This window comes from Pimephales promelas, chromosome 25 (assembly GCF_988280905.1).
Source record: "Pimephales promelas chromosome 25, fPimPro1.hap1.1, whole genome shotgun sequence".
Classification (NCBI taxonomy): domain Eukaryota; kingdom Metazoa; phylum Chordata; class Actinopteri; order Cypriniformes; family Leuciscidae; genus Pimephales; species Pimephales promelas.
This window is the reverse complement of record NC_142793.1, coordinates 3,884,524-3,912,521: the sequence shown is the minus strand read 5'-3', so window position 1 is coordinate 3,912,521 and position 27,998 is coordinate 3,884,524. Positions and strand designations below refer to the sequence as shown.

At 39.0% G+C, this 27,998-nt stretch overlaps 1 protein-coding gene across 4 annotated transcripts; it reads right to left on the bottom strand.

Moving 5' to 3' along the window:
* Window positions 1–3: 3 nt before the first annotated feature.
* Window positions 4–27,994, bottom strand: lsm14aa (LSM14A mRNA processing body assembly factor a). 4 transcript variants are annotated; one of them, XM_039656844.2, is made up of 11 exons: window positions 27,740–27,994; window positions 26,638–26,801; window positions 23,251–23,392; window positions 22,524–22,625; window positions 14,347–14,523; window positions 8,499–8,570; window positions 5,249–5,428; window positions 4,042–4,204; window positions 3,912–3,950; window positions 3,605–3,830; window positions 4–353 (listed from the first exon to the last, which is right to left on the bottom strand). In XM_039656844.2, exons 1-11 carry the CDS (start codon window positions 27,858–27,860, stop codon window positions 330–332), a joined length of 1,410 nt encoding a protein of 469 aa, XP_039512778.2. In that variant the 5' UTR covers window positions 27,861–27,994; the 3' UTR covers window positions 4–329. The 4 variants fall into 4 exon arrangements, with proteins under 4 accessions (XP_039512778.2, XP_039512779.2, XP_039512780.2 ...); XM_039656845.2 differs by lacking the exon at window positions 8,499–8,570; XM_039656846.2 differs by lacking the exon at window positions 22,524–22,625.
* Window positions 27,995–27,998: the final 4 nt, after the last annotated feature.

Below are 27,998 nucleotides of genomic sequence, written 5' to 3'. Positions count from 1 at the left end.
CTATTCTGAGGAACCTTTAAGATACTTTATAGCAAAACAAGTCAAAAATAAAGCTCATTCAGTGATCAAAATCCTCTGTGTTATTATAGATGATGCAGGTTGAGTCCCTCAGAAGACAGAATATATCTGGAAATATTATTCTCAAATTAACAACTCGGAAAAAATTGCATTCGTTCCACTCCTCAGGAAGAAATAGAGTAGATGTTACATTAATGTCCAGGTTTCAAGCAGTCGAACCCCAGTGCTGGTGACAGATTTACATCATCTCCTCGTTCGGACCCGAGACACACAGTTCCCACACACAGGTCTCCGGATCCTCTCCGGCTTCACTACGCTGCCATTTTGTTGTCCTTCTGGAGGAGCAAATGAAGAGAGAACACATTGACTAGTTGTTCAAAACTACAAACCAACAGTCACAAAAGTAGCGACGCTCCGAAATGAAAATTCTTGGCCGAAACCGAAAAACTAAAGAGGAAACCATGGCCGAAAACTGAAACACCGAAAGAAATGATGCCAATTATTAGTACCATTGCATTTGTGGCTATGACTGTGTACATATAGACTAAAATCAAGGCATTACAACTGCATAATATAACATTTTCAAAGAATAAATCAATTACACATTATGCAAATATTAATTTAGCACAATGCACAGTATAAAATAAAATTCAAACTAAAATGTTTAACTTGACCCCACTCAAGTGTACATTAAATAATAATCTACTGGCCAGCAGAAAGGTTTTAAAATTAAAATGTTCTCTCATAAAAACAAAGCCGAGCACAAACTTCTCATCACACCAGCACACAGTTAGCACGTCTAAATTAGTTGCTTACATTAGCATACAATAGCATAAAAAGCCTTTTTAATGAACAAAGGTCCATGTTTAATACAAATGGACACGAAATGAAATATGTTCAGTGAAATTAGAAAATGTTTAAGAGAGCATTAATTTAGTTGTATAGACCCTTTTACAGTTGGTAAACATGGTGACGTTTTTTTTGTGGGCGGAGCTTAGATGGAGGCAGAAAGATCCATCTGGCCGCTTCACTAACGCTAGTTAGCAAGGATTGTTAGCTTGTTTAGCAATGACTGGAGAAAATCTGATATTATCTTAATGTGTAAGGTCACTCAGTGTCCAGGACCGCGATTGTTATTTCCAAAGGTTATTTTTAACGGACAGAACGAGATTGGCCGACCCGTAGCCTTCACACGCTCACTCAATGAATGAACGATCTGACAGGATTATTGTTACGTTACATCGGGTGAGTGGCCTGACTTCTACACCTACCTTATAGAGAAACCGATCGTAAAGAGAAACTGAGGGCATATAAATCTTTAGATGTCTATATGGTCCTGTACAAGACTTGTGTACGATCCGCAGTTCTGCCGAGCCAGCGCCGAGACCACGACAATGTAAAGAGTGACATTACGGTGCGATTTTAATGATTTGAATATTTTCTAGAAATAAAAGTTCCAGATTCAGCATATTCATTTTTCATCAATTCTTGCACCAAACAAGACAACAAGATGACATTTAATAATAGTAACAATAATTTAAGCTCCTTATTATGTAGCCGAATCTGTGCTGTTTTGCATTGACCGCCTCCAGTTTACACTTTGTTTTGCCTCCAGCTAGCGCCGTGACGTAACGTAACTGTGACGTCGGCGCAAAAGGGGTCTATACATACATGTTCCCATATACATATTTTTTTGTAATGTCACAAGTAATAATCTCAGGGTTTACTGGGTTTTACATGATTATTTTTGTATTGGTGGTGAAATACTAAAAGATAAACATTGTCATGTGTTTATCTTTCTTCTCCTCGATTCCTAATGGTTAGAGGAAGGTTACTTGAGTCATCCCCTGTGGTACAACGGCGAGTGCATCAAGAACAAACGCCTCGACCGTTTGGAGTTTGTGGAGACTCGCCAAAGTATAAACAAGGCTTCCGTCTCCTCGCGGGTCGATATTATCGGCCGATATTAGGCATTTTCCAAAATATCGGTATCGGCAGTTATAATGGGCGATAAATGAATATTTCCAAAATAAAATAAAAATGGACAAAACATGCTTGAACCATGTCATGAGTGTTGGAGTTGTATAGTTTGTCCACCAGAGGGCGCTCTACACCGTCCCTGTTGGCAACACTCGTTGAGTTGGTCACGATACATACATTGCTTGAATAACAATTAAAAGAACATCCCCATCAGTTCTCTTAACTTATATAAGCAGGACAAAATTTGTGACCATCATGTCCAGTTTTGCTGCTGTTAAATAAGCCGAGAGTGAAGCGGAATTAGCTAGTAATAGTTACGTTACGTTGTTAGTGTAGTTGACTGACAGTCCTTTTAACTTTTGACAATGTGACTGAAGTGTTTCTTTAATAGTGTGTGACAGTTATAGCAGTGAGACGCATCATCTCTCCTAGGCCTGTAATATTGAAAATGTATGTTTTACAATTTGCAGTATGACGATATGATATCCATTGCTAAATTATGGCTCATCATAGACTAGCTAACCACAAAGCTAGCTAATGCCACTATCATCAGTCTGTTCTGTTGAGACAATAAAAGAAACAAGTTTCTTTTTAAAATGCATTAGCATATTATTTTAGATAAAACTCATAAATAACTACAAACAACTAATGTTGGGGAAATCTGTTAATGTTTTGATGAGTGTTTCTGAAATAAAATTAAAAAAAAATATTGGCCGTTATTTCGGAATATCGGATTTTAAAGCCAATAAATATTTGTATCGGTATCGGCCTTCAAAATCCTTTATCGGTCGGGCTCTACATACAACACAAAAACAGGGTTTTCGAAATTATTATTAATGAAATCTAGAGCTGGACCCAAATATTCAAACATTCGTTCGGTGGGTTGGTATTCGATTTGAACATGTGACATTCGAATATTTTTTTGCACACCTGGCATCCCACTCGAAACATTTCTCTTTCACGCTCAAATCTCCGCAACGGCGATAGATTAAAGAGCGCGTCCGAGTGAAGACAGCGCGCGCCGCCACAAGAGACACTATGTCTCCATGACACTGATAGCAGCAGACACGAGCGCTCAGCTTGAGTTCAAAAACACGTTTTAGCGCTAGATGTCTTATTTAATGCAAAAAATGCACACTATACAAGGTTTGCCCCTTAATATACCAGCTTCAGATGGGCATCAGACTGTGCGTGCAGAGACGCTCTGCGTGAGTGGTATTTACGACAGTAACGTTAAATACAAGTTCTCCAAGGTGACTCTAGGGGGCGCTGTTCGACAAAAACTGAATTCCTGCATAGTGTGCCTTTAAGCAGGGGCTGTGTGTGATCTCTCTCTTCTGGACAGCAAATAGCAAAACTGCAGACAAATGATTTAATATGATCGCATATAGAATCGGCGGGCAAGATAACGTCTATATAGCTATAATAAATACCGGTAACGTCAGAGCTTAGCGACACAGCTGTCTTCCATAATTCAGTTTAATACCCAATTTCAGTGCCCATTCCCATCTGCTATTTTATGTTAGATGTATACAAAAAAAAGAGCCAAATATTTTAGAAGTGCATTTGTCAACTGTTGACCTTTATCTCAAGAATCATTCATTACCCGGTACTCAAAGTCAGCGAACTCTCTTCCTCCTTGACTGCCTCTGAACGCTCCTCTGAAGCCACTTCCACCCGGGTACGAGCCGAACGAGCCCCGACTGAACCCACGGCCCCGGCCTCCCCTGAAGCCCATGCCTCCGCGACCTCTGAACCCTCCGCGGCCCCGTCGCAACGGGATGCCAAACGTCTCGGCGTTCATCCTCCGCTCCTCCGCCCAGGTATTCCTCCTGAAATTAAAACAAGCTCAAATACATTTCACAAAGTTTCCATGCAAACTGGGGCTTACTTCCTTCTCCTGTTGGACTTACCGGGGGAAACCGGATCCTCCAGACCTCTCGGCTGCCTTCCTGTTGAAAATCACGTAAATCATTTCAGTCAGATCATGGTTGTAGCATCAAGTAGCAACAGTGAGAGTTTCCACACGGAGGCTCATCTGACCTTGTGTCATCACAGGAGATGTTGTCGAAAAAGGACTTGGTTTTGTCGTAGTAGCAGTTTGATCCGAGAGGAACTTCCTCGTCGGCGTTTCCTTCACTGTTCTGAGTGTCCACTCCCGGTTCAGCCTTATCCTCGCCATTCAAAGCTTTCTCAGGCTTCTCATCTGAACAAACATACACAATAACGCACAGAGATCTATAACTACGGCATGAGGAGGCGCTTTCCTTTACTCTCCTTTTGCTTTAAATGTTATAAAATGTGCACTTGCAGAGTACGCCCCATCTTAAAGGGATACTCCAGTTTTTTTGGAAATAGACTTATTTTACCACTCCCCTAGAGCATCTACCTAGAGTTTTACCGTTTTCGAATCCATTCAGCTGATTTTATGATATTTAGAAGAATATCAGTAACCAGACAGTTTCTGGTCCCATTGACTTCTATAGTAGGAAAAAAATATAATATGAAAGTCAATGAGACCAGAAACTGTCTGGTTACTGATATTCTTCTAAATATAAAAAAAAAGGCTGAATACATTCGAAAACGGTAAAACTCAACTGTTTAACTCTGGGGGAGTGGTAAAATAAGTCTATTTCCAAAAAAAGTGGAGTATCCCTTTAATACTATGGAAAAGCACTGTACTTGAACTAATATGATATTAATGAAATACAAGGCCACTTAGAGACACTCATGTTTCACGTGATGGTTTCTGAACACTGAACAAAAGTGCACTTCATAATGTCAAATTAGTTTTGAAATTAGACTATTTTCCTAATTGTTTTAATATTTATTGCTTTAAAGTACACTTACTTTATGCATTGACTAATGCATAAAGTAAGTGCATCACAAGAACTTGATTATAATTGTAACTGTAGTGTTATTCGATAATACGTTTAAAGTAAATATATTAATATGTACTAATTGCACGATCGTTATAAATGTGTAATTAGTTAAATACAAGACACACAAGCTTCAACAAATTACACTTAAGTATGTTTAGTTTGGCATAAATGTTAAACCACATTTAACACCGTGGGGAAAAAATGTTATTACAAAAAGCCCCAAAAAGGTCAAGAATGCTCACTGCATTTACCAAATTTAAACTAATACACTTTCCTTGTAATTAACAAGCATATAGGTGTCCAAAAACATTACACGGTTTACAGTTAACATACTTTTCTCTAATAAATAAAGCGGATCTGGTTTGCACCTTTCAGCTTGAGTTTGCTCTGGAACTCCATGTCAATCTCGTCTTTGTTGAACTGAGCATTGGCGCTCTCAAAGTCAAAGTCTTTGTCAAACTTCATTGGTCCTTCTCTGCGCACAGGGAACCGACCTCGACCCCGATGACCTGCGGCGCGCCCGCGGCGAGCAGCAGGATGGCCACCAGCTGAACACACACAAACACTGGGTTATTGCTCAACAAAACATGTCGTCATTAATGTGGGCCATATATGAAGTAAAAAATAAATCAAGATCTGAAAACAAAGCATCCATTCCAAGCATGCTTTATGATGTTCAGTTGCTAGAAATATAAAAGGAAGTCTATTAGCACCTCACAGAGGTCTGGACAGACCTTTGCTACATTTAGTTGTTGGTGTAAAGAAAAATGCAGAAGTTGTATACTGAAGACGAGGTACATCAAGCCGATTACTATGAATGTAAACAAATACAGCCTGTGTGAACACAGCTACCCAAGTATCGACACAGGGCAGTGCAAACACATCTTCTACTGTGTCTAGGGGGTAGAAAGCCCTCAAAACAGCCGTTTTTCAAGCCGTAAAACATTGAAAGGTTTAATGACGGGTAAAAACAGCGTTTTGAGTGAATCTCATGAAAACACAAAAAAACAAGCAAAATAAATAATTAGGGCCCTATGATTTCTGCGATCACGGAATAGCTTGTTTTCACGTGACGTCACGCCACTGCGTTGCCATGGGGCGAAACGCAGATGGAGGGCAGGAAGTGATTTTCTATATTTAGGAAGCACTATAACACACTCAAAATGCCGATGTTTTGCGTCGTTTATGGTTGCTCAAATCCATCAAACCACGAGGAGTTTTTATCGTATGCTAAAATTTGTGGTTCATAAGGGTGGAAAATACAAGAAATTGACAGAAAAACACCGGGAAAAATGCCTTGCAAACCTACATCTGCGTCGGGAGGAGTCGAATGGGAAAATGCCTGTGTGTGTGCAGTGATCCCTTAGTCAAATGTGAGTTAATACATTATTTATGTGGCTTATAATTACATTATTCAGGTGTTTAAATACACTTATGTGGCTGTTTGTGTAACGTACCAGTTTCCGAACTTTGTAAAGTCAAAGTATGTCTGTAAGACGAGTTAGTTGCTGATATCTACAGCCTCGATGGCAGGCAAATCTCTCAATTCAGTTGAAAATCGGTCCTTCATAACATAAGGATCATGTCCAACATATGTTTCGATTTTCTGTTTATATATTTCTCTTGTAATAGCGTCTAAGGTAGTACAGTACGGATTTTCCTCCATCTCGTCCATTGCGCTCTTCACTCCTTGCCCTCCATCTGGATTCCGCGTGTCAACACAATCACGTGACTGCAAACCACCTATTGTGGACGGAATTGCGGAACTGGCAAATTAACGTGGAATCTGGGTGTTAACGATGAAACAAAACAATGAAAGCATGGGGAAGCGGCTCTCCACGGCTCTGCTTTCGTCTTTATTTAAAGGAGAAATGAACCTTTGGTCTAATAAAACATCGGTACCTAGTCAACCGTTCTCTGAGATTTGTTTTCATGATAATCGAATGTAAAGAGTTTTATCTCTAAAAATTGTTTAGCGTATACGCTAGTACTGGGGGTATTTACTAAGTAAAAAGAAATCACTAGTTTATACCACTAACAAGGCTCAAAATAGCCCCACACTAACACAGTAACATAATGAGGCCCCGTACATGCAAAACGAAGCATTGAGAACTGTGTAAGTGTACAGACCGTTTAATAAGAAGATACTTTATAAAGACAGTTCACTTCGTGTATACAGACAGGAGCCATCTTTGGAAAACAGTCTCGACAAGTCGAACCACGTTCATACGGTTCAGAAGTTCGATGAACTTCATACAGTTCAGCTCACGTCGTTCGTGGTTCAACCAGTCGACTCGGGATAAATTCACAACTCCTTAATAAGCTTCCTCTTAGCGCAATTTCAGGATTGTATGTACGCAATATTTTCTCTTTCTTCTCTTTTCAATAAGAGAGAGGACGACAAAATCATCCTCACTGCTTGACGAATCCATTTTGTATTTTTGCGTTTTTTTCCCGCAAAGGTTTAATAAATACGCATCGGACTCAGTGTGCAAGGTTTCTGTGCGTGATGAATTTTTAGGCTGACGAACACGAAAAATTCGTACTTGGTGTGCAATGGCCTTTACTGTGTTATTTTGAGCCTTGTTAGCGGTATAAACTAGCGATTTCTTTTTACTTACTAAATGCCCCCATTACTAGCGTTATACGCTAAACAGTTTTTAGAGATAAAACTGTTTACATTCAATTATCATGAAAACAAATCTCAGAGAACGATTGACTAGGTACCGATGTTTTATTAGACCAAAGGTTCATTTTACGCCGGAGTTCTCCTTTAAGAAACTCAAAGTTATAAGCCGTCAGTGCCGAGCCAAGCAGTTCGCAAGTGACTTTAATGCAGCGTTTCCCACACAGACTAATTCGCCGCCACATATTGTGTTTTATTTCTTTAACACTATTTAAAACATGCAGCGTTTTCTTTCAGTTGTTTTCAGCGTGGGAAAGGAAAAACAGCGTATTCTCCGTCTCTACTCACGCCAGGCGTCTCACACACACACACACAACGTGCACACCGCGTCAGTTTATGAGGCGCCGGACTGGACAAAAGCGAAGCGAACTCCGTGAGCGAGAGAGTGTGACTTTATTTAAATTTAGATAAACTAATATAATTTATTTTCCTGGACAGTTTAAAGCTCATTTTAAAGAGGACAGTGTTATTCTAAATCATGCAGTATTAGTCCTGAAAAGGCTACTGAGTAAATGTCTGTTACCTCAATACATTTAAGGTCATTCCTATTTTATTTGTATACATTTTAATCATTAGTTTAAAAAGCACACTCTTTTTATGACAAAAAACAAAAAGAATTCCCAAAAATTAAAATGGAAAAAACGAAACTTGGGAAAAAAATAAAACTGATTTCATAGGGCCCTACATAATGCATTATCTGCTTAATGTACTTTATGCCTTTTTTTTCCTCCCTTTTGATTTTGGGGTGAAGCATGTTCTCATCAGGATGCATGAGATTCACCCTTTCCAGTTCTGATCAATGCAGAAAGCTTGCTAAAAAGTCATTGTATATGGACAGAAGTGAATACAGACGGGCGAAGCTCTTATAGGAATCATGCAGTTTTAGCGTCAAACGGCACAGCATTGATGTCTTTCAGCAGAGGTGTGTTAACCTGCGAGCCGTTTAGCCGCGTCCCCGTCGCCTCCTCTGGACTCTGGTTCGCTTGGTTTCGGGACATCAGTACCTGGGAGAGTATAGCTCTTCAGGACTATGACACATTAAGCTTTACCAAATCCGTGTAGCAGAAGCTGTTTTAACACTAGCATTGCTCAAATGGTGTTCTCTATTCTATTGATTTATTTTTTCTGAAGCACTAATAAAAGGCCTGGTAAATGATTGGCTATCCAGAACCCATCAAGTTTGTCAAGAAACTAACAGCCCCAAGTCAAAGGCTGTGTCTTAACTAAACTACCTGGACAGCATTATGGGGCATTAGAGGGCCAAATGTTATTACAATATTACGACAGGCCCGTTCACACCAAGAACGATAACAATAAAGAAATCTATGACGAGAACTATATTAGCATCCACACCAGCAGACGATATCGTTCAGTTTTGCCGTCCGCCGCTTCAAAAGCTCTTTCAAGTTGAGTGGATTCCGACGGTTTATACGGTTCATTAACTGGAAGCAAATTTCTGAAAGTGATTCCAAAATTATAATTTCTCTGTGCCATTGATGTAGAATGGACTCTTATATCTGGAATTATTTTTAGAACTATATCTATCGTCATCTTTGCAGTTATAGTTCTAGGTGTGTGAACGGACCTGAAGGGCCTAACGTTCTTAATGTTAAAACAACAGTTCGGCTAGACTGGCATGAAATTAAATTACCTTGGATGTTAAAACATGTTCTCCAAACTAGGAGTTAAGGGCCACTCACACCAAGAACGATAACTATAATAACTATATCTGCACCCACACCAACGAACGACAACGGTCTGTTTATTCTAAGCTCATGCGGTGTGGTTTCAAACGCGTTTGAACATGTTTTTGCTGTTCTTGTTGCAATTACGCAACTTTAACCAACAGATGTCCTCATGCTTTGCTTTGAGTGACGCTAGTGTAATCAAGCTAATAACCTAAAGGCCCGTACACACCCGGAAGAAAATATCAGCGCGCGTTATTCGCCAGCCTTTTTCAATGCATTTTGTGTGTTCACACCCAAGGGATTTTTGCTAACAAAAGGCGCTTTTCCACTGCATAGTACGGTACGGTTCGGCCCAGTACGCTTCGACTCGGCGCGGAACAGTTCGGCTCGCTTTGCGTTTCCACTACGTGGTACGACTCGACTCGGTACTGATCGGTTCGGTTCGCTAAGCTCGGTTGCTTTTCTACTGCAGTAGTACCCCTTCAAAGTGTGTGGGACTGATCGTTATTTGCGCGCGCCTCTACTGCCATGACATCATCTTAAAAGCGCCACATTTTCAAACCCACAACACAGGAACAATGGAGACTATCGAGGGGATGGTGTTCCTGATTCTCGGTATGTGGTTGTTTTTAACTGCTAGACAGAAAAATGTGTTTAAAATGAGGCTGATGGCAGCAAAACAAAAATACTGCTAAAAAAGTGTCTCGTGTCGCAAATCCAATGACGCTAGTAGTGACGCTGGTAGTGACGATTCTGTCTGACCAATGATCTGCAGTGTTTCACGTCACATTTTAGTACCGGTACGGTACGCTTGGAACCTCAACAGACCAGGTACCATTTAAAGTCCCTATGAAATCAAAATTGACCATACTTACTTTGTTTGCCTAAATTGATCGTTTTGTGGTGAACAATTCATACATGCAAGTCAATCCACACAAAAAAATTTTTTGGCTTCGTAATCTTTACTCAAAGTTTGAAAATGCCCCTCCCCTCTGCATTGGAGGACCTTGCCCGATGACGTTGGCTTTACGGTTTGGGCGTCTCCTTAACATTCATAAACACACCCCTCCAACTGACAGCTGCTGTGTGTTTGCGAGCGCCGAGCGAGCATTGATTGACAGCGTGTGTAAACTTGCGTTCTAGATCCAATCAGGTGCTAGTTAGAAAAAAAAGCCACGCCCACTATTTTGCCTTATTTAGTATTCCGTTTCTCTCCGAAATACGTCACAACACTGGAGAAAAGTCGTTTGCAACTTCCGGTTCACTGAACCGTACCGTACTATGCAGTGGAAAAGCACCATAAGTGAGCCGTACCGAACCGAACCGTACCGTACTATTAGGGCTGCAACAACTAATCGATAAAATCGATTATAATCGATTATGAAAATCGTTGTCAACGAATGTCATTATCGATTAGTTGGTCTGATTACGTCACGGGGATTGTTTACATGCTACATGCGCTTCATGAGGCACACACGCAGTCTCTCTCCCTCGCCGCTCTACCCTGTCTCGCACGCGCCACACCGACTGTTTGAACGGAGCACATTATCTTCTGTCTCGCGCGCGCAACACGGACGGTTTGGAGCACATCATCTTCTGTCTCGCATGCGCACTCTTGATTCCGTGAGTTTGAACTAATTTGCGGGCATCAGGAAACCGCTATCAATATGCAGCATACACGAAAATTATTCACCTTTCGGCAAATTCGCCGTTTTGAAAGCAAAATAGGTGACCTACGTTAATCGTGTATACTTTATGAAGCCATGATACTGTAGTATAATGTGAGATAGAAATGTATATTTAAGTAATTAAATTAAAGTTAACCTAAGCTTTTCCCTCCACTGCGGCTGTCATTCTCTATTCGGTGTTCAAACAGCACTTCGCGTTCGGTTACAACAGTTAACATGATGAAACTCTTTCCAAGATGATTCAATGTTATTATTATAATTGATCCGTAGATAAAGGTCTATGGTTTCGTAATATAATGACTATCTTGCTAGACTTTTATTGCTGTAACTTAATCACTTTCTACTGAGTGTCTGTTAGATCACAACACTATAGTAGAGTCGGTGCACTATAATTGTTCTTCACGTGCACAGTAGCCTAACTGAAATTTAAAACTGTTAAAAGAAAAGGCTTAATAAACTATTGCAAAGATACTGTATAATACACAGTCAGTATGTCTTTCTCTTTCCTTGGTGCTTTTAACTTTAATGCGGCGGACACTGAAGAGCTGCGCGCCACCCTGTGACTCCGTGTTGCGTCAAGGGCATCATTCAGCGCTCGCGATACTTTGTGCAGCTCTTTCATGATCATGTCATAATACTTTTGCGCAATAAAAGCTTATTAATAGCCTTTCTTGTTCTGTCCTATCTATTATATTTTGCTTCCTCACTAAACAGCTGTGCTTTACATTTAAAACAGCTGTGCATCTGATTTTTACGATGTTTTTCATGAATGTATAACAACAATACAAAGAGCAATGTGCAACGTTTTACCAGAGTTAGTGCTACACTTATTGTCTCTTATTTGTTACCCACTAAGGAATGTTTTTTTCACTAAATGTTCAGATTTTATAAAATTATTGTGCACTTGTGATATTTTTAGGCTAAGTTTTTCTGAGTTATCCACTAATCTAGTTTACAATAGCATTTTTGTCATAGGTTATGGTCATATATTTTTATTTGTTGTTTTTCTTTATAATGAAGTTGTCTGTATTAAGTAGATTGTTTAACACACAAAAGAGTGTGGTTTTTAGGGTTTTAGGGTTTTATTTAGTTATAATAAACCAAAAAATGAAATAAATTTTTTTTTATCCGATTAACCGATTAATCGGAAAAATAATCGTCCGATTAATCGATTATCAAAATAATCGTTAGTTGCAGCCCTACGTACTATGCAGCGGAAAAGCGCCAAATGAGCCGAGTGAACATGCAAATTCATTCCCTGACATTAGATGGCGCCAATTTGCACTGCAATACCACTCCATACAGTTCTCTTTTATCAAGATGGTCGTAGTCGCTGTCGCTGTCGCTGTTCCAACACCAGACCAGCAGCTCTACATTCAACTTGCCTCGCATCGTCCTCGTCTTATTTCTTCCTGGCTGTGTAGACGGCGACGCTACTTGGCGTATATCTTCTTCTCCGTTACGTATGCGTGCTCGGCAAGACCGTTTTGTGTTTGAGTGCCCCGAAGTTATGTTTTACTGTAACTTCAGAAGCTCCAAACACGTGAATATAAGCGCCAATCTCATTCGTAGGATAGTTTGACGCAGCACGTCAAACTAAAAAAAAACGAACCCGAGGCGTTTGTTTTTAAAAATGAGGCTTTTACGAGTGGCGTTTTACGCATCGGTGTGCACACTCACATTGGCGCCATTTGATTAGTCACGAGGCGTATACGTGCGTGAAATTCGTCCCGGTGTGAACAGGCCTTAACGGTGACTTTAGCTGACATAGTCAATATAGTGAAATAAAAACACCTAGTCTTTTTGCACTGAACTTCAAAGAAAGCAAGACAATGTTGTCGAAACGAGTGCTGGATACCTGAGGTAATACTTCTGCTGGAAAACGACTGTTTTCCACATCCATTTTGTTGAATAGGGGCTTGACTTAAAGGGGTGATGAACTGAGAAATCAAATTTTCCTTGAGCTTTTGATATCTAAGAGGTCATCATATTATAAGAATATCCTGTAAGTTTCAGAACTGAAAACGCCCTTGTTAGTCCAATAAAAGCTTTTATTTACACCAGCCTCTGAAAACGTCTCGTTTTGAAAAGTGGGAAACTATGACGATCGAAGGGGTTAAAACACCACCCCCCGCAGAAGATCGACGCCTACTTCAACACGGCCGGTTTAGCCCCGCCCACCGATTTGCGCATTACACGCATAGCTAAGTAGCCTAACATACATGCCTACCTTGTGATGACAAACCGGATCGTTCTACCGAGCAATACAGAATATTGTGCAGTGCCTGGTTGTGGAAGAAGACAGTCGCTGCAAAAGCTTCCTCTGGATTCCAATAGGACTGCATGATAAACTTTATTTTTAATGACGTTCCAGCTGATGAGGGTAAAACATCGTTGTCTGTTCGCTTCATTTCACTGAGGATTGTTTCGTAAACAAGACTGGATTTTCAGACCGATTAAGAGTAAAGAACGTGCTGTGCCGTCTATATTGGATCTGACAGGAATTGTGCAACACATGGACTCTGGGTCGAACATGTATGGGCGAATCCGGTTGCCATTTGACAACTTTGGACGTTTTCCCCCACGTTACACCGACGGGTGAGTGAAACTCATTATAATATGCAAAACTGTTCTCCACTCACAGCAGTGGGCGTTTACTTCCAAGTCTTCAGTGCGACACGCCCATAAAAACCGACCGTTTTTCAGGAAGGCTCACAACCAGAGTACAAAATAGCCTATTACTTATTCATTTTGATGTTTTTGAATGCAAAAAACCAAGCGAACGTCTTAAGTTGACCTCAGACAAAAATATAATAACATTTTAAAAGCCAGTTCATGACCCCTTTAAACAGTGGTGGACTTCAGAGATGAACTGCTCCGCAATGTTGTCTGCCTTTTTAAATGCGCAAACCCGTAAATTAGAATGGCTTCTGATTGGCTGTTAGTGTTTTATCTTTCAAAAGCTTTATTTTTTTTCAACGAAATCGTTCTTTGTTTCTCAATATTGTTGTAGCTGTGGATTGAACCTTGCTATTCTTTAATACTGAGATCTAGTTCTAAACAATTTTCTTTTCAAGCTTTTTCAAACTAACTTTTTCAAAGTTCTAAACATAAAAAGATCTAGTTCTAAACAATTTTTAGAACTAGATCTTTATCGTCCTTGGTGTGAACGGGCCTTGAGACTCAAATACATCCTTCACTATTGCTACATGGCAGATGAAGTCTGGAGTGGGAATCCCCAAGTCGACACTTCCCACTTTCGATCTGACTGTGTTGGCCAATCACAGAGCACAAGAGGGCGCCATGACTCATTTCATGTTCTGTAGGGCAGTTCACAAACCAATGGGCACAAACTCTTTGTTGAGCATTTGGAAATGTTGGCAACAGCCAAAATGTTTCCTCACCCCTCATCTGCTCGGCGAGGTCCACAGGCATCTGGGTGTTGGTGGAGGCTGCACGAGTTGACACGGGGCTCTTGCGGCCCAATGTCGTGAGGGCAGTGGTGACCGCAGGTGCGGATGGGGCAGAAGGCTCCACTGGAGAGCTTTTTCGGAGAGCGTCCAGAGACGGACTGGTGTGACCTGCATCACAGAAATGGCAAGACATGAGATAAAGTGACAAAATCGGACCGTTCACAGCCACAAATGTTAAGAACCGCAGCCACCCTGACCAGGAAATCTGTGCCGGTTAGAAGACAAAATCAGGTGAATTGTGTTAAAAACAGAGATCATAATCCAGTCACACACACATTCAGTTATAAATATTAATTGGAGAAATGTTAAATCAGTATTTCAAGAGACACCCCCACACAGCAGCTGAATAAAGTAGTAGCAGAGAGCTTAATTAAGTTTGGTACACCGAGTTCAGGAGCGACAACAGAAAGCGTCAGGTGATAACCACACTTTTATCGAGTGTGCAGTCTCTGCACAGAGTCAAACTGAAGAAATAGTTATTGCAGTTGAGTCACCCCCACATTTTTAAGTTTGGCTAAGTTCTGACCTAGAGGAACTACAAAGATCAAAGACATAGGTTGACATTTCCACACAAACATGGTGGAAGTGGCTTCCTAGTCAGTCCCTCCAGAAAAACGCGATTATGCGATCGCTGAATTCAATGCAAAATCAGCCAAAGTCCGCATATTTATGCGGGGGGCCGCATTTTTTTAAATACGCTGCACAAATTGCCGATTTCCTTGCAAAATATGCGCATATCCTCGCATTTTCGTTGCAAAAAAAAGTCACGTGTATTTTAGCAGAAAGTTAAAAAATGTTGCGTTTGCTTCACACAAGAGCAGCCATTTCCCCTTGTTTCCATGGGAACGTTATGAAGTGACGCAATTACGCGACTTCAGACAGACTCACGGAGGCGATTGACATCTCACAAATCGAACTCGTATAACTGTCTGTCACACGTTCTACCGTCACATTGTTACTTAATAAACAACATAAGATAAAAGAAGTAGCATCAAACAGAAATTACCCGCACACATGGGGTGTTCGAGGCGCACATATAACACTGCAGCGAGCTCTTAAAGGGGCCACACCTTATTTACACTAGTTACAGTCTGAAATAAAACAAGATGAGAAATTAAATATTCCCAGCACTTTCTATGATGTAGTATGTATGAAGTAATAAGAAATGACTCTTACATTAGCCTAGTGAGAACAGGATGTTGGGGGAAATCACTGAAAAAGAGAAATCTTTTTCATCAAATCGCAATTTTTGCAAGTTCTCTCAATTTTTGGAAATTCATCGCATAAAATTGCATAAATATCCCGCATATTCCGTCGCATTTTTAAAGAAAACGGGCCGAGTAATCAATCAATTTTTGCCCGCAACAATCACAAAAAAACTCCGCGTTTTTCTGGAAGGACTGAATACTATTATGGTAAATGTTATATATAAATCACACATTTTTTCACAAATTTGTGGAAATTACCACCACAAAATCAGTCATTTTGATCGCAAAAATCACACAAAAAAAATCGTGAAATCCTGGAGGGACTGCCTAGTGTACCGGTAGCTAAGATGGAAGACCACAGGAAGCCCAAGCACTGGAAGGCAGAGTCTTAGCATACGTCACTTCTAGCAGCAGGGGCAATCTCGCCCAACTCTGGACTCCAAGGTCCACTCTCCTGCAGAGTTTAACCCCAACCCTTATCAAAACCCCTCGCTTTAAAGTAATCCAGAAGTCTTTGTTTAGACTCTTCAGGTATATTTGATTAGGGACGGAGATCAGGGTTCGAATTACAAAGTGGCTTTCGGGGGAGCCCTATTTTAACGCTTTTGGTGCATTTTCGGGCATTTAAAACAATAGTGTGATGCAAAACATGTTCGTTGTGTGTGGGTGATGGAAGGAGACACAGGGTCGGCAAATGCTGGAACTCGTGCACTTTTATTTACAAGGCTCTTTTACAGCGCGTGGTCGCGCTCAAATAACATTAACTAAAATATCAAAAAGGCAACAGACACAGATGATAATTAATAGGTTACTCTTTCCGCTGGACACAGCTTTCTGGATACAGACGTAGTAATCCTCTTCCCGCTGAAAACAGCTTCACTGGATACAGTTTATAGACCCACTCTTTCCGCTTGATTCAGCTTTCAGAAGTCACTTTCTCTCAGGATACGTGCACGAGCTCCCAGTCTCTCTCTCACACACTAATGTCAGCATGGCCCGCTTATATGCGGCCTCCTCACGCCAAGATTGAAATTTTACTGAAATCACAGACAGGTGTTTGTCATTTGAACTTGACTTGTTCACCGCTCGGCTCCGTCCCGCTGAACCACGCCCATTGCATTTATTAGTGGAGACAGATGTTCGGAAATAGAATTGAGCGAATAAACACCGACACATTTTTAATATCATCATTTATTTCAGGAACCTTAATGAACAGAAAATCAAAATATATGCGACACAAAAAAGGGTCAGTGTTAGAGCTCTCCCTAAATGTCTCAAAGTAGGCTTTCAGGGGAGCCCAGGTCCTTTTCAGATTCGAACACTGATGGAGATCCAATCTGCAGGTGGACCACAGTTGCACATCTCTAATCTAGCTCAACGATGCAAGACAGTCTAAGCAGGAGAGAGAAACTGGGAAAGCATGGTGGAAAGAAGCTTGGCCCTCCTTAAAGCGGCAGAAGGGAGTTTTGAGAAAACGTTGACTTAAAGCTACACTGTGTGATTTTTACCCCCATCTAGCGGTGTAAAGGTATACGACCATCCAGTGAATATTAGTTTCTGTTCCTCTCAATTTTGATTTCGTTTTAACTCCTACGGTGGCCAATGTAGTCCAAGATTAACATGGCTTCCAGTTCGACTTCGTCCATGAGTGTTATCTCAAACGTAAACGCGAAAGACGAAACTTGAATTATGTCCCTCTTTGGCTAATGTACTTTCAAGATGGCGACCGACATTAGAATCCCTTACCCGTATGTATTTTCAATGGCATATTATACACTCACGAGAATACTTTATTACTTGAACGAAGTAAATATTCATTAATGAGCACATATATTTTTGAAAGAACTAAGTGATTTTAGCTAAGAATAAACTAAAAGAGTTACACAGTGTAGCTTTAAATGCGATGACTTAACTTACACCTAATTAAAAAAAACAACAAAAAAAACACCACATGCAATGCAAAAACCCTGAATTCGAATTTGTGTGTCAAGAGGCGCACAAGACATGACGACAACGTAAATGATCCGGTTTGTTTTTTGTTAGCTTATCCAGTATACCGTGCGGCGGTGTTAATTTGAAAAGTGGCTTCCTGCTGACAAAAACCTTTGGTTTTTGGCAAAAATTGTGCAATTGTGCACAATTGACCATACGTCGGTCAGCACACACTGCAGATTACGGTTGTGCAGAATATTTTGTGGCAGATATATTGCGATTGCTATTAGATTTGCCATTTAATTTGTAAAGTCAAGCTTCAGCTTAATATTCCCAGTAGTGTGCAGCACACACTCTTAATGAAAGTACAACATGCCTTTAAATTTTGACCCCTGCACTACCCTGTAGTCCAGCAGATGCAGTGTGCCTTTCCATTAGGGCTGGGTATTGAGACAAATTTCACAATTCGATTCGATTTCGATTCACAAGCTTGCAATTCGATTCGATTTCGATTCGATTCAATATCGATTATTTTGGATATCAGTAACAATAAATGGCCTTTTTTCTCAAGGGAATCAAATCTCTTAACTAATGCTGTAAACTATGGGAGTCTAGTTGTGGCCTACTAGGCTTCATTAGCCTAATATAAAGGTAATAATGAATGAATCACTTAAATTACACTTTTATTTATTTTATAATAAGAAGATTATATGAAATATAAACATTTAAACGGTGGCTATATATTTAGCAAAATGATCCTCTCTGTAGTTATTTTTTCAGCTGACTAACGAGTTTATGTGGGTTTTCTGAGGTAAATATGACGATACATTGATTACAAGCTGTTTAATTGACGTCTTTCCACGGTTGAAACGCTGATTGAGCGAATCAATGTGACATGATACAGATTTCGATAAGTTGTACTCGATCTTTTAACACTTTCAGATGCTCATTCATGTTTATTTGGCGCTGTGACTGGTATTATTAAGCCGGAAGAGAGATCAGCGCTGCTGCTTCTCTTGAGCTGCGTCAGAGCGATCTCACGCCACAGCGCCAAAACTCTTTTTATGTTTTTGAATTTCTAAAGAAAATGGATGTAATTTGAAAATTGAGACTTTGCTTCATATCAATAGTAACAAAGGACAAAGATTATTGCGATTTTTTTGATGCGCGCAGCCACGATACAATGTCCCATTCATTCAAACGAAACAGGATGACTAATCGATTCTTGAGACTTAAGAATCGATATCGGTTCGTAAAAATGAGAATCGATTAATATCGAGAAATCGATATTTATTACCCAGCCCTACTTTCCATTAGTGTTCATTCTGTCAGCTTTTTTTTAAGTCTTAATCCCGAGTTATATTTCGTCAACCGTATCCTGTATTTATTTCATCAAGTTTTAGTTGACAAATGTCTGATTATTTTAGTCTAGTTTTCTTCATGCTGCATAATGGTTAAATTGATAATCCCAATTATTTTGCTCAATTATAATCATATTGATTGTTGTCATTTGAGAAATATTCATCAGAATTATTGCACTTTCACCGATAAGCACAGATCAAGAGAATGTCAACCAAAACATGATTTATTTGACCTCATCTAGTTTCCTGATTTATTATAGGCTATTTATCATCTAGGCCTACTGATGAAACAAACAAAAATAAATAAATAAAACTAGTAACCTGGTAAATAGTAACCTAGTATTAAAATACAGTAATTAATATATGCAAATTACTTTAGTGATTTTCTATTAAAACAACAGCAAAAAAGACATTCAGCAATCACAATTAGAAGGTTAAAGTCGAGATCCACGTTTGGATTTATTGCAGTTCATCACTGAGAAGGTTTGATGACAGATTTAGTCGCAGCAAACAGCCGCTCGTGACCGAACACAGATGGCTGGATGACACTTTCATTTGAAAAAAAAAAAAAAAAAAAAAAAAAAAAAAAAAAATCGCTAAACTGAAGGTTACTAGTCTTTGTTTTCACATCGTCCGCACCCCCTCAGGAGTGTAGAGAGAGCGCACGTATGGTTGCCAGATTGAGATTAAGTAAAACCCTGGGTAGGAAACATGTTCTATTAAAAGAAAAGCTCTGACAGGGGGCTTTAAAAATGTTGAAAACAGTAATTTGTCATCTCTTTTTCCCCTGACAAAAACAGAGTGTGATTTGTTTAGTTTTTTTTAAACTACATTAAGTCTCGTCTTCATTCAAGGATATTGCATGTTTATTTAGTCACAGAAATCGTTAAATGATGGCGTTGTCACGTCTTAGTTACGAAAAAAAAGGTTGGCAAAAAACTTGTCATAGATTTCACTAACGAAATGAACACTACTTTCTATCCAATAGATGATTCGTTTCTTTGGGGTATAACAGCGGAAAGCTATCTCCATTGGTTAGTTATGCCTGGATTAGATTACACAATTTTTTTTTGTCTGTTACAATAGTCACTGTGTCAGATTACACGATTTTGACTCCTAAAATCTTGTTTTGTCGTGGACAAGACACATGCCATCTTTAACGGCGCGCGTGATGTCATCGAGAAGGCGAAACTAGTAGCGAGTGACTTCCGGAAACTGACGTAAACAAACAATGGATGAAGCGGTGAGTGTTGTATTGGCTGTCCTGTGTTCAGAAAAATGTAAAAAAAAAAAGAAAAAAAGAAAGAAAGAAAACCCCGACACTGGGCACGCTCCTGGATTGCTGGAAGAGGACAGTATGGGCTGTCAATCCTTCAAAGAGAACTTGAGGTAAAATATTGTTTTCTTATACATTTTTACTTTTAGTTTTAACGTTAGCACAATCGTCTCTCTTTTGTTTCGCCATTTTTGAAAGTTGTGTACGGAAAAGCTTCTGTGCTCCTATTGGTCAACCTCATACATGTGACGGAACCGTCGTGGACGACCGTTAAAAAATTAAACATGCTAGTCTTTTTGTCACGAACTTTGCAAACGCGACGTAGGTTGTAGCGTACTATGACGCACTATACGAGATGATTCGATCGAATCTTGCGTCCCGACGCCCGTTGTCGTTTACGAATCCCCACGACACCCTACGTCAAACGGATCGTGCCAAAATCGGGCTAAAATCGTGTAATCTGAACCAGGCATAAGACGGCCACACAATGAGGTCAGTCATGCTTTTGCTCTGACAATTTAAGATCCACATCGAAGACTTTTGTGATCAGCTAATCACAACGTTTCAAAAAGCGATTGGGTTAATCGTTCAGCCCCGCGGAAGATCAAGTTCACCATCTGGTGTTTTGGACGAACAATATGTCAGTCCCTCCAGAAAAACGCGATTATGCGATCGCTGAATTCAATGCAAAATCAGCCAAAGTCCGTATATTTATGCGGGGGCCGCATTTTTTCAAATACGCCTCACTTTCGCCGCATAAATTGCCGATTTCCGTGCAAAATATGCGGGGTTTGCATAATTTCATAATCCTCGCATTTTCGTTGCAAAAAAAAGTCACATGTATTTTAGCAGAAAGTTGAAAAATGTTGCGTTTGCTTCACATAAGAGCAGCCATTTCCCCCTGTTTCCATGGGAACGTTATGAAGTGACGCAATTACGCGACTTCAGACAGACTCACGGAGGCGATTGACATCTCACAAATCGAACTCGTATAACTGTCTGTCGAACGTTCTACTGTCACATCGTTACTTAATAAACAACATAAGATAAAAGTAGTAGCATCAAACAGAAATTACCCGCACACATGGGGTGTTCGACAGTTCAACAGGGAGCGCGCAGCTCTTAAAGGGGCCACACCTTATTTACACTCTTACAGTCTGAAATAAAACAAGATGAGAAATTAAATATTCCCAGCACTTTCTATGATGTAGTATGCTTGTTTATCAAAGGAAGTAATAAGAAATGACTCTTATATTAACAGGATGTTGGGGGAATCACTTTTTTTCTCTTTTTCATCAAACCGCAATTTTTGCAAGTTCCCTCGATTTTTGTAAATTCCAGCAATTCCATCGCATAAAATTGCATAAATATCCCACATAAAGAAAACTGGCCGAATAATCAATCAATTTTTGCCCGCAACAATCACAAAAAAACTCAGTGTTTTTCTGGAAGGACTGAATACTATTATGGTAAATGTTATATATAAATCGCAAATTTTTTCACACATTTTTGGAAATTACCACCACAAAATCAGTCATTTTCATCGCAAAAATCACAAAAAAAAAATCGTGAAATCCTGGAGGGACTGATATGTAGCGAGTAGAAGTGGATTGTTTCTGAATGGCAGGTTTGCTGTATTGTGTTTATGTAGTGCATTATGCTGTCTGTTGAGACGCGTTTTCTCATGTTATTGATACACATGTTATTTATCCACTATGTAACCTAATATTCTTTGAATAAACATTAAGGAAATTATATTTTAAGAACAATCATTTCAAAAGTTGATGCACTTTAAAAAGTAAATGTCACTTCAATTTAAACAAAAGATGTGATGCTTGATTTGGTTTATTTGCTTATTGCGCTCACTTGCGCCCTCTTGTGGGCATAGGAGACAATACAGCACGTTTCCCCTCCAACATTAAGCATTGCGAAAATAATTACAATTATTTCATATATCCGTCAACTGTATTCTGCTCACACATAATTCCCACCCCATTTAAATGTGATTATTATTCCCAAAGCGTTGCAGCATGCATGTTGCCCATAAGTTAAAGTATTAAGAAAATTTGATTTTTCCTCTACATGCAGGTGCCTTAAAACGGCCTCTGATAGTGAGAAATGAAACCGTTACATACGAAACTTTCAAAAGACAAAACAGACACTAAAGACGACCAAACGGTTGGGATCTTGCAGAGCTCTAAACACAAGGCTTTATTTTACACTGACCAATGGTTAGTAACATACTGATTTCATTTGACGGTTAGATAAACCCAAATCATTTGGTTTATAAACACTAAATAGTTTGTTTTCGGTCCCCAGGGATTGGTTTACCTTCTGCTACGAAAGCACACAGAGTGTCACTGTTGAAAGCAGAGGCAGCAGCATTGCTCTGAGTCATGCCAGTGTCACTAACAAAATATCCCAATGAACTTCCTGTGAGGAAATGAAAAGCAGGCACACACATCAGCGGTGCCACAGGATCATCAAATACCATGTTCGGTCACTTCCGCTCAGCATCCTAAAATTATTGGATGTCTTGAAGTATTTTGCAGCTGTAGGCTGTTATAAAAATATGCTTCTCATTAGGAGTGTCAAAATATACTGAAATACAAAAATTCAACAATATGTAAAGTTTATAGTGACAATATTGTGTATATTTCAACCAAAATAAATACATTTTAGTGTTAGTTCTACATTAAACTGCTACTATAATGTTGATATTAATGTATAGCCTAATAATGCAACAGGGGAATATTTGTGGGTCCTGATCTCATGCCAAATATCTTCTGTTACAGTAAAAAGCATTGAAAATAATTCTGTATTTTCAGGATCAGAATCATGAATCTTTTTATTGTGGTGTCACTATTATCCTGTGCATTGGGTTTCCAGCACTTAGTCAAAGCCTATTCATTTTCACACTCACTATGTAATCCCAAATTGACCATTATAATCAACAGTCATTTTTTTGTTGACCTTTTATCACAGGTCTTGGAGTATCGCAATAATATGGTCTCGTGAGATGTATGGAAGAGTGACATGAGGGTTTTGTTCAACTTACCGACACCGACCGTCCCGAACTGTGGCGAGACCAGCGGGGCAGGGTTGAACTGAGGGTATGCCGTGACCTGTGGATGGCTGAACAGCCCGTAGGAGTTTCCCGACTGGAAAGATGATGGTGGGGCAGAAGATCCCAGAGAGGACTAACAGATGGGAAAAGAATAAAACATAATGAGGTCAGCTGGTCAGGAATGAAGGCCCTTGCACACGGAGTCCGAAATTCGCGTCTGAACTATCGATTATTTCGATTAATCGGATGATCATTTTTTCGATTAATCGGATAAATTCTATTTGAATGATTGTTTATTAGAACTAAACAAGACCCTAAATCAGGGTAGCCACAAGGGTATTTATGTGCAAAAGCGTACTATAAAAAGTGCAAAAGCCACACATTGAGTTTTACTAATTTCAAAATTTGCATTGTTTTAAAATAATTGCTGATGGCAAGTTGACAACCATGATTAACGTAAAATAAAAAAGATATCCAACATATGTATTAACTAGGGCTGTCAAACGATTAATCGCATCCAAAATAAAAGTTTGTGTTTACATAATATATGCGTGTGAGCTGTGTATCATTATTTTTATACATATATATATATATATATATATATATATAAATACACACACATTCTTGTATACATTTAAGAAATATTTTCATGTATATACTGTATATAGATTTATATATAATTTATATGATATGTAAATATAAATATTTTATACATAATATAATATTAATAATATAATATTAATATAATTAATCATAATATTTTTTTTCTTAAATATACATGCATGTGTGTGTATATATATATATATACACACAAAATAATTATACACAGTGCATCCACATATATTATGTAAACACAAATTTTTATTTCGAATGCGATTAATCGTTAGACAGCCCTAGTATTAACACAATTTTTGTTCAAACAAATTTACACAGACATGTTATTTCGATGTAGAGATGTAAACTAAAAACATCTCAAATATAAAATTCATTAATAGAATTAAAGTAAAATTGATAAATACAGAAAGACTGAAAACAAGCGTTTGAATGTAGAGCCGCAGTAGATTGCGTTTGAAAAACAATTAAGACTTGAGACAAATGCCATAAAGAGAGAACAGAATAGAGGTAACTTACACATCAAGCCAAAAGGCTTGATTTAAAGGACAGGAAAAATGACGCATTAGTGCACACGCATTCGCTGAAAACCACCGAGTACAGCGACTAAAACTAAACAATATTTTACTGCTGTGATTATTAACTGCCTTTATATTTAGTGCTTCACATTGTAAACACTAGGGCTGGGTATTGAGACAAATTTCACAATTCGATTCGATTTCGATTCACAAGCTTGCAATTCGATTCGATATCGATTATTTTGGATATCAGTTACAATAAATGGCCAGGGAATCAAATCTCTTAAATGCTGTAAACTATAGTCTAGTTGTAGCCTATAGACTTCATTAGCCTAATATGAAGGTAATAATGAACTGTTTTATAGCTACACAAACACTTAAATTACACTTATTTATTTTTATAATAAGAAGATTATATGAAAAAAAACTGTCATAAAAACTTGCCAGATTTATTCAAATATGCATTAAATATTGAAGAACATTATAATGCAATTGTAATATGGTGTATATATTTAGCAAAATGCTCCTCTAGAGTTATTTTTTCTAGCTGACTAACAAGTTTATGTGGGTTTTCTGAGGTAAATATGACAATGACTTTGATTACAAGCTATTTAATTGACGTCTTTCCACGGTTGAAACGCTGATTGAGCGAATCAATGTGACATGATACGGATTTAGATGCAAGTTGTATTCTATCTTTTAACACTCTTTCAGACGCTCATTCATGTTTATTTGGCGCTGTGACTGGTATTATTAAGCCGGAAGAGAGATCAGCGCTGCTGCTTCTCTTGAGCTGCGCCAGAGCGATCTCACGCCACAGCGCCAAAACCTTATTTATGTTTTTGAATTTCTAAAGAAAATGGACGTAATTTGAAAATTGAGACTTTGTTTCATATCAATAGTAACAAAGGACAAAGATTATTGCGATTTTTTTTTTTGGATGCGCGCAGCCGCGATACAACGTCCCATTCATTCAAACGAAACAGGATGACTAATCGATTCTTGAGATTTAAGAATCGATATCGGTTCGTAAAAATGAGAATCGATTAATATCGAATATTTTTTTTTTTACACTATTCTTACCCACAAACTTTAAAAATAAAGCACTAATCAATAAAAGTCTAAAGAGTTTAACACTAACTAGGGAGAGAGACCTTGCGTGTGTGCCTCATGAAGCGCATGTAAGACAGAGAGCATCATAATTGGTCTGTTTCAACCAATCCCCGTGACGTAATCAGACCAACTAATCGATTATGAAAATCATTGTCAACGAATGTCATTATCGATTATAATCGATCTTATCGATTAGTTGTTGGAGCCCTAAACATTTTTAGTACAGGTTCTCGCTAGTTTCGGCATATGAAAGCTGAGCTCCTTAACTATACAGAAAACTTTTCAGCATCGTAAGTTCTCTACAGATGGAACTAGCTTTGGGGGGTTGGGTTAAATAACTATATTGGGTATTTAAATATAATATTGGGTTTCATACACATCTAAATTCCATGCGTATGTAACAAACAATTCTGATTTTCTGACAATTTTTCTGATTTTCTGGGTTGAAGTAAATGACAACTTTTTTGAAACCGATGTTGAAAACGGAGAGGGGAGGGGATATTCGTCTCTCTAAATACCCGGCTGTGTAAATGTGGCCAAATATTATTTTAATCATAGTGTCAGAAAAAAGCTCCACAGGTAGTGGTGAAGTCATGGAGTCCACGGCGGACATGCGGTCATTAGTACATCAGGCAGGAAATCTGAGGAGTTATTGAAAGCAACCTGTATGAATGAGCTGAAGAGATTAAATCGCACATTTGTGTTGCATTTCCTTTTCTTTAGGGTTTCTCTCATTCATTTACAATTATTTCATTATATTTGAATATTTTCCTCACACTTGCAGTGCTTCTTGTGGTTTAATCTTATGTGGTTTCATGGGATATTTTTCTCTTCAGGATAGAGATAAGAGAACGCCTCAATTTTTAGGTTAACATCACAGGATGATGTTTTTAAGCTCATTTTCAGGCTGCCTCCTGCTTTTTCGGACAATGACAGATTTGGGTACCGGACAAAATCTGTAAATTGGTTCAGGACGGATGTGGTAAAAAAGACTGGATCCACATTCTTGGCTTTCCTGGAGTGTTGGAAGGATCTACCAGTAGACTCACTAGAATACAGCCCATATCCACCAAGAGCACATTATTTCTGTTAATCATATTATAAATCTTCACTTTTTTCATTTGTTCATGTGTACCTGAACAATGGCAGGGTCCTGAGGCAGAGAGCATGTCGGTTTGGGAGGTTCACACACTGTCAGGTCTTTGATGTCACTTCCTCTGAATATGATGTACTCAAACGTCTCATCTCTGGGTGCGATGGGGCGGTCTGTGGGTCGGTCCTCCGTGCCGAAGGAGCGCACTGCAACGAGAATTAAGAGTTTATAAATGAGCTTTCATCCAATTAATTCAGAATAAATTGGTCCTCTCTGAGGTTTGACTCTAATCTTCTTAAAATTTGAGATCCGATTGCATTACTTGCCAAGTTTGACATCACAGCTTTAAAAACAACCAAAATGGTGCTAATATACGCTGACCATTTGCTTTAGTACTACCAAAAATCACAATCCTAACATTCATCTTCATATCAAAACTGGCCAGACAGCAATTCATCATTTGGGAATGGTTAAAACAGTGTCTGGGAGTTTAAATGTGTGCATGATATAGTATTATCATTTGAATCACAGAAAAGAGTGGCAATAAAACATCAGAGATCCCTTAATGCAGTAGTTGCATGTAAGGTATAAAGGTTGAACACTTATTTAAGTTACCATGATAGTTTCATCCAAAATATCACAATTAATACCATAAAACTGTGGTAACTTTGCATTAGCAACCACTAGCATGAAAAACACAACTCTGATTACACCGCTTACACTGTCTGAATGAGGCAAGATGTTAAAGCAGCAACAATGATTGGTATTTTGGCATTAACTCTGGTTAACATGGTACATTAGCAAGAGAATGCATCACTTTGATATGGAGCGAATTATCCTTTATTAAACACATTAAAAATGCTAAAATCTTAACAAATAAGTTAGCCAGATTGCGTTTTATGAACATGACAGACGCGTTTACTTTGCCGTTGTGATGCCCAAAACTACGGCAGGTGAATAGGACGCAAAGAAAACTAACACGCGTATAAAGCCGCACGAGGCTCCAGTGCTCACCACTGCTGTCTGTTTAGGGAGCTTACTACATTTTGAGACGCAGCCTCGATGCTAAATACAAATACCCTCGCAATACTACGCGTTAACACGAACCGAAGAGTCTTTTTGTGTGTAAAGAGTGTTTGCTGACCTTTGGCGAGCGCGACGGTTGAGTTCTCGGTGTCGATGGTGTAGAGAATGCCCTCATAACGGATCTCCGCCTTACTGATCAAACTGATCTTACTGCCGATATACGGCGTGCCGCCGCTCATCGTCACACGATCACTTCAACTAAACCTAGAGAGTTTGGGGAAATATTTATCCGAAATACACAAGCATAAACAAACTGCTGCTACTGCGTGAGTGTGTTTGCTAATATAATATGGCCGCCTGCATTTTCAGGCCATCAG